This window comes from Chrysochloris asiatica, unplaced genomic scaffold (assembly GCF_000296735.1).
Source record: "Chrysochloris asiatica unplaced genomic scaffold, ChrAsi1.0 scaffold00442, whole genome shotgun sequence".
Classification (NCBI taxonomy): domain Eukaryota; kingdom Metazoa; phylum Chordata; class Mammalia; order Afrosoricida; family Chrysochloridae; genus Chrysochloris; species Chrysochloris asiatica.
Window position 1 is genome coordinate 590,819 of NW_006408960.1, and position 10,758 is coordinate 601,576.

The 10,758-nt window shown below is 48.0% G+C and overlaps 1 protein-coding gene across 1 annotated transcript in view; it reads right to left on the bottom strand.

Moving 5' to 3' along the window:
- The window catches only part of CHERP (calcium homeostasis endoplasmic reticulum protein), a 17,493-nt gene extending 9,819 nt beyond the window's left edge, over window positions 1-7,674 (bottom strand). The window contains exons 1-2 of the mRNA XM_006877111.1: window positions 7,650-7,674; window positions 7,169-7,342 (exon numbers count right to left, since the gene is read on the bottom strand). Coding sequence (XP_006877173.1) covers window positions 7,169-7,342; window positions 7,650-7,674 — 199 coding nt within the window. The remainder of the gene's footprint in view (window positions 1-7,168; window positions 7,343-7,649) is intronic.
- Between the last annotated feature and the right edge of the window lie 3,084 nt (window positions 7,675-10,758).

Consider the following 10,758-nt stretch of genomic DNA (forward strand, 5'->3'; position numbering starts at 1 on the left):
ATTTTCAATAACCTCATATGCATGCAAAAACTGATAAGTGAATAAGGAAGATCGTAGAAGAATTGATGCTTTTGAATTGTGGTGTTGGAGGAGAATACTAAAAGTGCCATGGACTGCCAAAATAACCAATAGATCTATTTTGGAAGAAGTGCAGCCAGAGTGCTCCTTAGAGGCCAGGATGGCCAAACTTCATCTCTCATACTTTGGACATATTGTCAGGAGGGAACAGTTGCTGGAGAAGGATGTCATGCTGGGTAAAATGGAGGGTCAGAGAAAAAGAGGAAGCCCCCCTGCCCTCACCAACGAGATGGACTGGCCACGTGGCAGCATCGATGGACTCAAGTGTGGCAACAATAGTGAGGTTGGCCCAGGATTGGACATTGTTTTGTTCTGCTGTGCATGGGGTCGCTATCAATCGGTACCAACTCCATGGTACCTAACAACAACAACAACAACAACTCCATGTTCCTCAGCAATTTGAGTCAGCTCCTCTACTGCCACCGCCACCCCCAGGAGCTCAGCATGTCCTTCCCAGCCCAGGGTGGCCCATGTCCCAACTCCCCGCCACTCCGAGGACACACTCTCCTGTCCCTTTGCCCCCTTCTGGCAAATTCCTTGGTCATCTGTGCTGACTCCTCTCTGTCTGACCTAACATGCTGGGGCTGCCCAGCTTGTCCCTTGAGCTTTCAAGTTCTGTCTCTGAGACTCCTGGGTGTTAAGAGGTCTCTGGGTGGTGCCAGCCGGTTGCAATCATCTGTCAACCTACAGGGTGCTGGATAAAACACCCCCACCCCCCTGGTAACTACGGAAAGCCAGCCTGGAGATTGGTTTCCCTAGACTCCAGCCAATACCCCATGTGCGGCAATCGTCTGTAATATGAGGGTAGGCACAAAAACAATGGCTACCATGGCCACAGCTCATGCAGACCTAGGCTTAGTCCACACAAAACCTGTCTACAGCTGCCTCCGGGATCAGCGGACAGCTCAGACAAGTTCTCTCAGTCATGAACTTGTCTCAGACTCGTTAGAGGGGCCTTCAAAACAGTGGCTTCCAAGGGAATCTTCTGGGCCAGTTACATTCAAGGCAGAGTTCAGTATGGCAACTGTTTTTCTGGATTCCAAAACCAGTTTCCAGAACTCAAAAAACACTGGAAAGGAACGCAAATTAATGAGGAATGGTGTTGCATTCATCATCAAAATGAGCATTTCAAGATCTATCTTGAAGTACAATGCTGTCTGTGATAAGTATATATATACATACGCCTATAAGAAAGACCAGTGTTCTAGTGTGGTGCTACAGGATAAGCACTGGACTGTTAACTGTGAGATCAGCAGTTCAAACCCACCAGCTCCTCCTTGGAAACCCTCCCTACACAGCGTTGCTATGAGTTGAAACTGACCCAACGGCACTTAACAACAACAGGGAAGACCAGTCAATACCTCTATTATTCAAATGTAAGCACTAACCACTAAAGCCGGTGAGGATGAAATTGAAGAATTCTACCAACTTAAATCTGAAACTGATCAATCATGCAAAAAAGATATTGATAATTACCAAGATATGTTGGTAATTAAAATGCTAACTAATCAGTAGTTGGAAAATAGGGCTTTGGTGATAGAAATTATGCTGGAAATCATAGAATTTCACAAAATCAATGACTTACTCATTGGAAATACCTTCTTAAAATACCATAAAAGGTGACCAAACGGAATACACAAGAATCAAACTGACTACATTTGTGGGAAGAGACGACTGGAGAAGCACCATCATCAGCCAAATGTCATTAAGACAAAAAAACCCCACCAAAGTGGATGTCAGAAGAGACTCTGAAGTGTGTTCTTGAGTATGGCGGTGGTGTGCTGTGGAGTCGGTTCTGACTCATAGCGACCCTGCATAGAGTTTCTAAGGCTGTAAATCTTTATAGGAGCAGAAAGCCTCATCTTTCTCCCTTGGAATGGCTGGTAGCTTTGAACTACTGACCTTGAGGTTAGCATCCTGCCTTGTAACCACTACGCTACCATAGCTCCTTGCTCTTGAGCACAGAGAAACTAAAGTGGCTGGAAGAAATGAAGTAGAAAAGTTGAACAGAAAAGTTCAAAGGTCAGCTCAAGAAAGCAAAGTTTTATAATGCAATGTGCAAAGACCTGGAGTTCGAAAATCAAGAAGGAAAAACACATGCAGTATTTCTCAAGCTGAACGAACTGAAGAAAAGCCTCGACTTGTCATACTGAAAGATTCTATGGGCAAAAATATTGAACAATGCAGAAAGCATTAAAGAAGATGAAAGGAACACCCAGAATCATTATACCAAAAAGAACTGGTCGATGTTCAATCACTTCAGGTAGTAGCATATGATCCAGAACTGATGGTACTAAAGGAAGAAATCCAAAGTGCACTGAAGGCATTGGCGAAACACAAGGCTCCAGCAATTGACAGAATACAAACAGAAATCCTTCAACAAACTGATGGATCACTGGAGGCTACCTGGTCAACCAACTGGAAGGGATCCATATTTATGCCCGTTCTAAAGGAAGGTGACCCACCAGAATGTGGAAATCATCGAACAATATCATTAATATCACATGCATACAAAATTTTGGGGAAATGCAAAAACAGTTGCAGCAGGGCAGACATCTACAGAGAGCTGCCAGAAATTCAAGGTGATTCAGACGAGGATGTAGAGTAAGGGTCATCATTGCTGATGTTAGATGGATCTAAGCTGAAAGCAAAAAATATCAGAAAGATACTTAACTTGTGCATTATTGACTATGCAAAGGCACTTAACTGTGTGGATCATGACAAACAATGGATAACATTGCCAAGAATGGGTATTTCAGAACATTTAATTGTGCTCACGAGGAACCAGGAGTCCTGGTGTGGTGCTGTGGGTTAATGTGCTGGACTGCAAAGTAGGTTTAAACTGCAGGGTCACTATGAATCAGACAGCACTTAACAACAACAACAACATGAGAAACCAAGAGGCAGTCATTCAAACAGAACAAGGGGATAATGAATGGCTTTAAATCAGGAAAGGTGTGAGTCAGGGTTGTATTCTTTCACCATACTAATACCATCTGTATGCTGAGCAAATAATCTGAGAAACTGGATTATATGAAAAAAGTGGCATTAGGATTAGAGGAAGACTCATTAACAGCCTTGGCTATATGGATGATGCAAGCTTGCTTGCTGAAAGAGAACCTGAAGCACTTGCTGATGAAGATCAAAGACCACATTCAGTGTGGATTGCACTTCAATGCAAAGAAAACAAAATTCTCACAACAGGAGCAATAAATAACATCATGCTAAACAGAAAAAAAGAATAGATGTTGTAAAAGACAATTTTGTTTAGATCTCAATCAATGCTCATGGAAGAAGTCAAATGATGTATTAGGTAAATCTGCTGCACAAGACCTCTTTAAACTGTTCAGGAGCAAATTCAACAACTAACAACAACAACACTATGTCACTCTGAGGACTAAGGTGCCCCTAACCCAAGCCATGGTATTTTCAATTGCCTAATATGTACGTCCTGGTGCGGTGCTGTAGGATAAGCACTGGACTGCTAACAACAAGGTTGGTGATTCAAACCCAGTAATTGCTCCTTGGAAACCCTATAGAGTCAGAATTGACTCTATGACAACCACAACAACAATAATATGCATGCGAAAGACGGACAATGAGTAAGAAGACCATAGAAGAATGGAATAAGGAATAAGGAAGACCAATGGAATCATGGTGTAGGAGAAGAATATTCAAAGTACCATGGACTGCCAGAAGAACAAAACACATCAGTCTTGGAAGCTATTGTTGTTGTTTTGTGCTGTGGAGTCAGTTCTGACTCATAGTGACCCTGTACAGGGTTTCCGAGGCTGTCAATCTTTACAGGAGCAGAAAGCCTCATCTTTCTCCTGGTAGTTTCGAACTGCTGACCTTGAAGTTCACAGCCCAATTTGTAAGCCCTACGCTACCAGAGCTCCTTAGAAGTAGTAGTACAGCCAAAATGCTCTTTAGAAGTGAGGATGGGAGACTTTGTCTCTTGTACTTTGGACCAGTCCCTGGAGAAGAACATCATACTTGGCAAAGGAGAAGAGGGAGCCCTTCGATGAGACGGACTGACACAGTGGTAGCAACAATGAGCTCAACAACTGGGATATGGCACAGGACCGGGCAGGGTTTCATTGTTGTGCACAGAGCCGCAACCGACTCAATGACACCTAACAACAACATACGGAGCACAAATAGTCACTGGACTATAAACCAGAAAACTGGCAGTTCAACTCAACCACAGATGCCTGCAAACAAAAGCCTGGTAAGCTGCTTCGGAAAGGTTTTCCGTGAAAATCTTATGGAGCAGCTCTACTGGGCACACATGGGATCACCATGAATCCAAGTCAACTCAACAACTAACAACAACAACAACACCACTATCAGACGGGAAATATGCAAAGGGCAGCCTTGTCCTTTTCCATAGACAGTCTGCTAGTGCCATCTGACAAGTCCGGGAGCTCAGTCTCTGACTATGGAGACTGCACTGTGTGTGTGTGTGTAGCAGTGTGAGGGACAGTGGGGTTCTGGGTCTTTAGCCCATCTGAAACCCCCGCAGTGCTTCCCGAAGCTCCCAGGGCAAATGCCTAACTCCTCAGCAGCTTCGGCCTCCCCCCCACCCCCAGCAGTCCCTCTTCCTCTGGGCTCCAGCTGGCCCTGCCCACTCTTAGGTCCCCAAAGGTTTGTCACTCTGCCCAAGGCTCTCTTCCACGCTAGTTTTCCCTTAATGCACTGAACCGAAAGGTCTGTTTGAACCACAAGACTGGCGGTGCAAATTCACCAGACACTCCTTAGAAACCCCATACAGGGTCGCTATGAGTTGCAACCAACTCGAAGACACTTAACAACAACCCCAATACAGTCAGAGTCAGCATCTGACCCTAGTTTACCCAGTGGTGAGCTTCCCATCCTTCCCATTATAGCACCAAGTCCTAGAGCAGCTTCTGATTCCTAGCCCCTACTCTTACCACCTGGTGGTACCTTGAGTCAGACATTGTCCCAGGTGGCTTCCTCACTCTCCCTGTAGGCCACCCCCATCAACACCAGCAGACTACCTCTCAAGTCCCATGTGCCCACATGCCCTGCGCCTCAATTTTGACCATAAATCTCTCACTAGTTCGCAGAGCCTCACTGGGCCCCAGCCTCTCTTCATGCTCTCTGCCGCCAGCCCTCCACAATGGTCACACAACTCTTCTTCACCTACAGCTCCCTCGCTTTCCCACTGCTGTGGGCGGTGGGTGCTAATCTGGTATGCAAGGCCTACGGAGTGGACTGTTCCAGATATCCACAGGTAAACACATTTCCCCAGGATTTCAGGTAGCTGCTTCCCTTCCAGGCCTCAAATCTTACCAGGGACCAGACGACTCTCCAGGCCAGGGAGAAACCCCAACCTTTCCCATGGCATGTAACACCCTAGAGCAATCCTTCCCACATACACACTGGAGCTCAATGTTTAGATAGAGTCCCTGGGTGGTACAAATGGCAAATGTGCTTGGCTGCTATCTGAAAGATAGGCTGTTCCAAGTCCAGCCAGAGGCACCTCAGAAGAAAGGTCTGGTGATCAAGTTTTGATAAACCACCCATTGAAAATCCTACAAAATACAGTTCTTCTGACACACATGGACGCACTATGAGTTAGAGCTGCCTCAAAAGCAACCAGGTGTGTGTGTGTGTGTGTCTGTGTGTGTCTGTGTGTTGCTCCAGTCATGCTGAGCCGCTCCTGAATTAGTGCTCATCAGAGCCCTCATGCCTCTGCACACACTGAGTCAACTCCGTCTGATTACAAACTCCTACACCTACATGCTACATGCTAGAGCAGGACAACAACTCCAGCCAGGTCTGTTAAGTAGCATTCCCCTTTTGATGCCCCTCTTCATTCAGTAGGGGGAGTGGCAGTGCAGGAAGGAATTCCCATTCTCCATGCGAGAAAGCTAGGTTCAAATCTCAGCCAATGCACTTCATGCACAGCCGGGACCACCTGTTTGTCCAAGGAAGCTTGTATGTTTCCAGACAAATGCAAAGTTGCCAGACTTAAATAAACTAGCAAGAAAGGACTGGCAGTCCACTCCTGATAACCCTAGGGTTGCAGTGGTCTGAACCCATGTGCACATGAGTCACAAGTCAGGGGTCAATGACAACCCATTCCGTAACATAACTGCTGTTGCCGTTAAGTGCCGTGGAGTCGGTTCCAACCCACAGCGACCCTTTATAGCGTTTCCAAGGAGCAGCTGGTGAGCTTGAACCACCGACCTTGTAGTTGAAATGGTTTTGCAGTCTGGTGTATTAACCCACAGCGCCACACCAGGGCTGAGATTTGCTACTGAACAAGACAAGTGGCGGGCTTCCCTCCAGGGAACTCATCACCTGGTGACAATGTAGTCATTATTCAAAGTCCAGGTGCATCTCCCCAACCCCATCTCAAACTATTTGAAGTGCAGGGCTGGAATCCCTGATGTCCAACGAAGCAGCAGTAACCAACATTTGCCAAAATCTAAAACCAAAAAAGGAGCCCCTACGTGGCACAAATGGTTAAGCACATGTATACCAACGGAAAGGTTGGTGTTCCAACCCACCAAAAGGTGCCCAGAAGGTCTAGTGATCTGCCTCTGAAAGATGAGTTTAGAAAACCCCCGTGGGACAGCTGTACAGTGCACACAAGGGGGCGCCACGAATCGGAAACAACATGACAGCAAATAAAAGACCCAAAGAGACAACCAATTCTTTTTGGTCTTTTTGGCTTGGGGGCATCTGAAATGCACAAAACCCCTGCTGGTACCTAGAGGTCACAAAGGGGCCTGGACAGAGCCTGAGTGAAGGCTCTCCGCCAGTAGCTATCACGTCCTTCCAGGGAAACACTCAACAAGTCACTGAACTTCAGCGGAGCTCAATTCTCACACCTGCAAAACACTAGCGGAATGCGCAGGCCAGGATCGATAACCCCGTTCTCCATCACACAGTGGCCCGACAGTCGTTCCGGGCAGGGCTTTGAGTACAGCAGAGGAGATCGTGCAGACCGAGCTGCCCAGATTCATGGAGAAAACGTAAGAAACTCAAAAGCAGGCGCTTTGGGGAACCTGCACCGGGTATTGCACGAGGGGGCGACCTGAGAGCGCAGGAGACTCACGTTGCTGCTGCTCCAGCGCCAGCTTACACTTGTAGTAACTGTAGAACTCGCCTCCGAAAAGGAACGAGAATTTCGGGTTGTCCTTCTGTTTCTCCATTGTCATCTTCTCAAATTCAGGCCCGTTACGAGCCACAAACTGGGCCAGCTTGTCGATGACATTTCGAAGCTCCTGGTCTGCAGGGAGGAGAAAAGGCCACGCGGGGTGTCAGCGGGAACCGCTCAATCCCCGGCGCCTGGCGCCCCACGTTCTGTCTGCAGGGCCGGGGTCTCTCAGGACATGCCACGGAGAAGCAGCCCTCGTACGGGTCCCGATAGGGGCCACCCACGCGCGACGAACGCGGGGTTCCGCGGAGAGGCCGCAGGCCAACCCAAGAGGCCGAGCCCCGCCCCCTCGCAGGCGCGGAGAACCTAAGAGGCTGGGCGGGCGACGAGGAACTTTAGGGGAACAGAGAAACGGTCCTCAGGTCGGTTTGGGCCTCACCGTCGGGCGGCAGTGGTATCTCCATGGCTCCAGCCGCGGGGAACGTCCTCCGGCGCCGCACGATCACCCACCAGCGCTGTCTGCGGAAGCCGGCCGGAAGTGGCGCGAGAGGGGCCGTTTACGGCGGGCCTCGTGGGCCGTTTCCGCCCACCACTTACGGCCGTCGCCAGGAAACGACGGAAGTGAGGGAAGAAGGCGGGGGTGGGGGTGGGGAGGAAGGAGGCGCGAGAAGGGCAGACGCGCGGGCGAGGCCAATGGTACGCGTGCGCAAAAACTCTGCGCCTGCGCTATGAGGACCAGCTGGCGCGTGACTTCCAGGAAGGCTGAGACGATTAGCACAGTCGTTAGCCATGGCGTGGACGTCCTTACGGTGCTAGGAACTCACGAGGCCAGGACCTCACAGGCCACCTCGCAACCCGAGCAGCTCCCGAGAATTTTTGTCCTTGTCGGGGCATCAGTTTACCCCGCGCGCGGCTTCAATAGAAAGCACCGGGCTTATACCCCCGTCACAGCTCCCAGACCGGTTTGGCCTAGGGGTGTACGCGGATTAGACATCGGCAGCCATGGAAACGGCTGTTTGGGTCCAAAAGGTTCCCATCAGTTTCTTCCGGTCAAAGACTTGGACCAGGGAACGTCTCCCCACTTGCTCCGGCCTTGAAGTGCCCCTGTGGAATGGGCGCCCACGATCTCCTTTCTAGAAAGACTTCCCGGGAGAGGACTTCAAGACTTCCCTCTGGATCTAATTACGTTGCTTTTCAGATGTTGATGACGCTAAGCCACGCTAATTGTGTGAAAGAAATTACAAGCAGCAGTCAACTTTTGCGCACTGGAGACAACGGAACCTGGTCGTCGAAGGTTCTTGAGATCACCATTAGGAACTCTGTTGAACTTCCCAAATTTTTACTATGCAAATAGTTAACTCTTCTATTTTTAAGGAGCCTTGGTGGCGCTGTAGGATAAGCACTGGACTGCTAAACACAAGGCCCGCAGTTCAAACCCATCAGCTGCCCCAGGAGAGAATGATTTACAGCCGCTAAAATCCTGACAGGGTCGTTACGAGTTGGAATCCACTGGATGGCTGTGAGTTTCGGCGACGAGATTGGTTAGGTGTTTGGCTGCTAACCGCTGCGATTCAAACGCGCACTGCCGGAGAAAGATCAGGCTGCTCTCTTCATGATTTACAGCTGCGCCAACCTTTGAGTCGTAATCCACTCTATGGCAGTGGGTTTGGTTTTGTTTTCTATTTTTTACTAATTTTCATCCTTAAATTGGATATTTGTCTAGGCTAGGAGTCGGCAGTTTTCTGTAAAGTGCTCAATGCTAATATTACAGGTTCTGAGGGCCAAGAGGCAAAATCGAGGATCTTATGGAGGTGGCACAAAGCGTTACTAGCATTCTCTGCCAACTTAAAGATTACAGGTGCCTCAGAAAAAGGCCTGGTGATCTACTTCCAAAGCATCAGCCATTGAAAACTGTATGGAGTGCAGCCTTAGTCTGACCCACATGGATTTCTGTGAATCAGAGTGGACTTCATAGCAACTAGTTTGCATAACAAAACCTGAAAGTTCTACAAACTTTTTATTGGTGTAATTCAAGGTATAGTAATATTTAGAATTTTTTGGTACTATGCTTAGGAGCTCTGGTAGCGTAGTGGTTACAAATCGGGCTGCGAACCGCAAGGTCAGCAGTTCGAAACTACCAGCTGTTCCGCAGGAGAAAGATGAGGCTTTCTGCTCCTGTAAAGATTTACAGCCTCAGAAACCCTGTCCAGGGTCGCTGTGAGTCGGAACCGACTCCACGGCACACAACAACAACAACATGCACTGTAGGATGAGCACTGGAGCAGAAGGTCAGTTTGAACTGCAAGATCCGTGGCTCAGACTTACCCACAGAAACCCTATACAGGGTGGGTCCCTTATAAGTCAGGACAGACTCAACAGCACTTAACAATACATCTAGTAACAGTCTTGGTGTAGCACTGTAGGATAAGCACTGGACCGCAAGGTTACTTGGAACCAAAAGGTCAGTGGTTCAGAATCACTAGCTGCTATGAGTTGGAACCGACTGGACAGTACTTATTATGCATCTAGTAATAATGAGAAGAGTCTGGGTGTGGTGTTGTAGGCTAAGCACTGGAATGATAACTGCAAGGTCAATAGTTCAAACCTACCAGTTACTGTCAGAAGCCCTCTACGGGGTCACTATGAGTAGGAACTGACTCGGTGGCACACCACCACCAGATGTATGGAGGGTTGTTTGCCTTTTCTGGAGAATAACATTTTGCTTAATAGGGATTCAAAGCTAGTATTGCCTGTTTTCCAATTGATTGACAGCATACATGTTCATCTGTAAGAACCATTTCTTGGATTCCCAACCCTTACAAAAACAGAAGGCAGACTGGATGTGGTTTGTGGATAGAGCTAGAAATAACCCTAAATAGGGTCACTATGAATCAGAACTAACTTGATGGCACTTAACAGCAAGCTTTGTTTATTGTGGAAGAGACCCACAATTCAGTAAGCAAATGTAACGTCCAAAGTAGTCGTTAGGAGAATAGGGTAACGGAGTGCTCCCGAGGTGCGCACTCTGAGATCTGAGCAAGGAGTCGGCTGCATAAAACTGGGGGGACATAGGCAGAAGGAACAGTGTGGGACTGGACTGTGGAGACTGGTCAGTCTGGATGGTGAGGGCATTCCCCTCCCACCCCCTAATAAAGATCTGTATCTAGATGTTTTAACTTGGGGTCCCACCATGGATGGAGTTATTTAAAGTTGATTCCAACTCCCATGTGTGTCAGAGTAGAACTGGGTTCCATGGAGTTTGCAATGGATACTTTTTTGATCTCCACATCTTCTGAGTGCCTCTGGGTGGGCTTGAACCTCCCAACATTTTGGCTAACAGTCAAACTCATTGCTTGCTCCACCTTGGGACTCTGGGTGGACTTCAGGGATCCAAGTATTGGGCTCAAAATGCCATGCATACGAAAACATCAAAATGTGAAGCTTTTATTTCTCAACGATCTTTCGTCTTGGTCCATACACTTCTGAAGGCAGTGTTTCCATCTGATCTTTCCCCGAAGAATTCTTGGCTCTTAGATTTACACTACGTT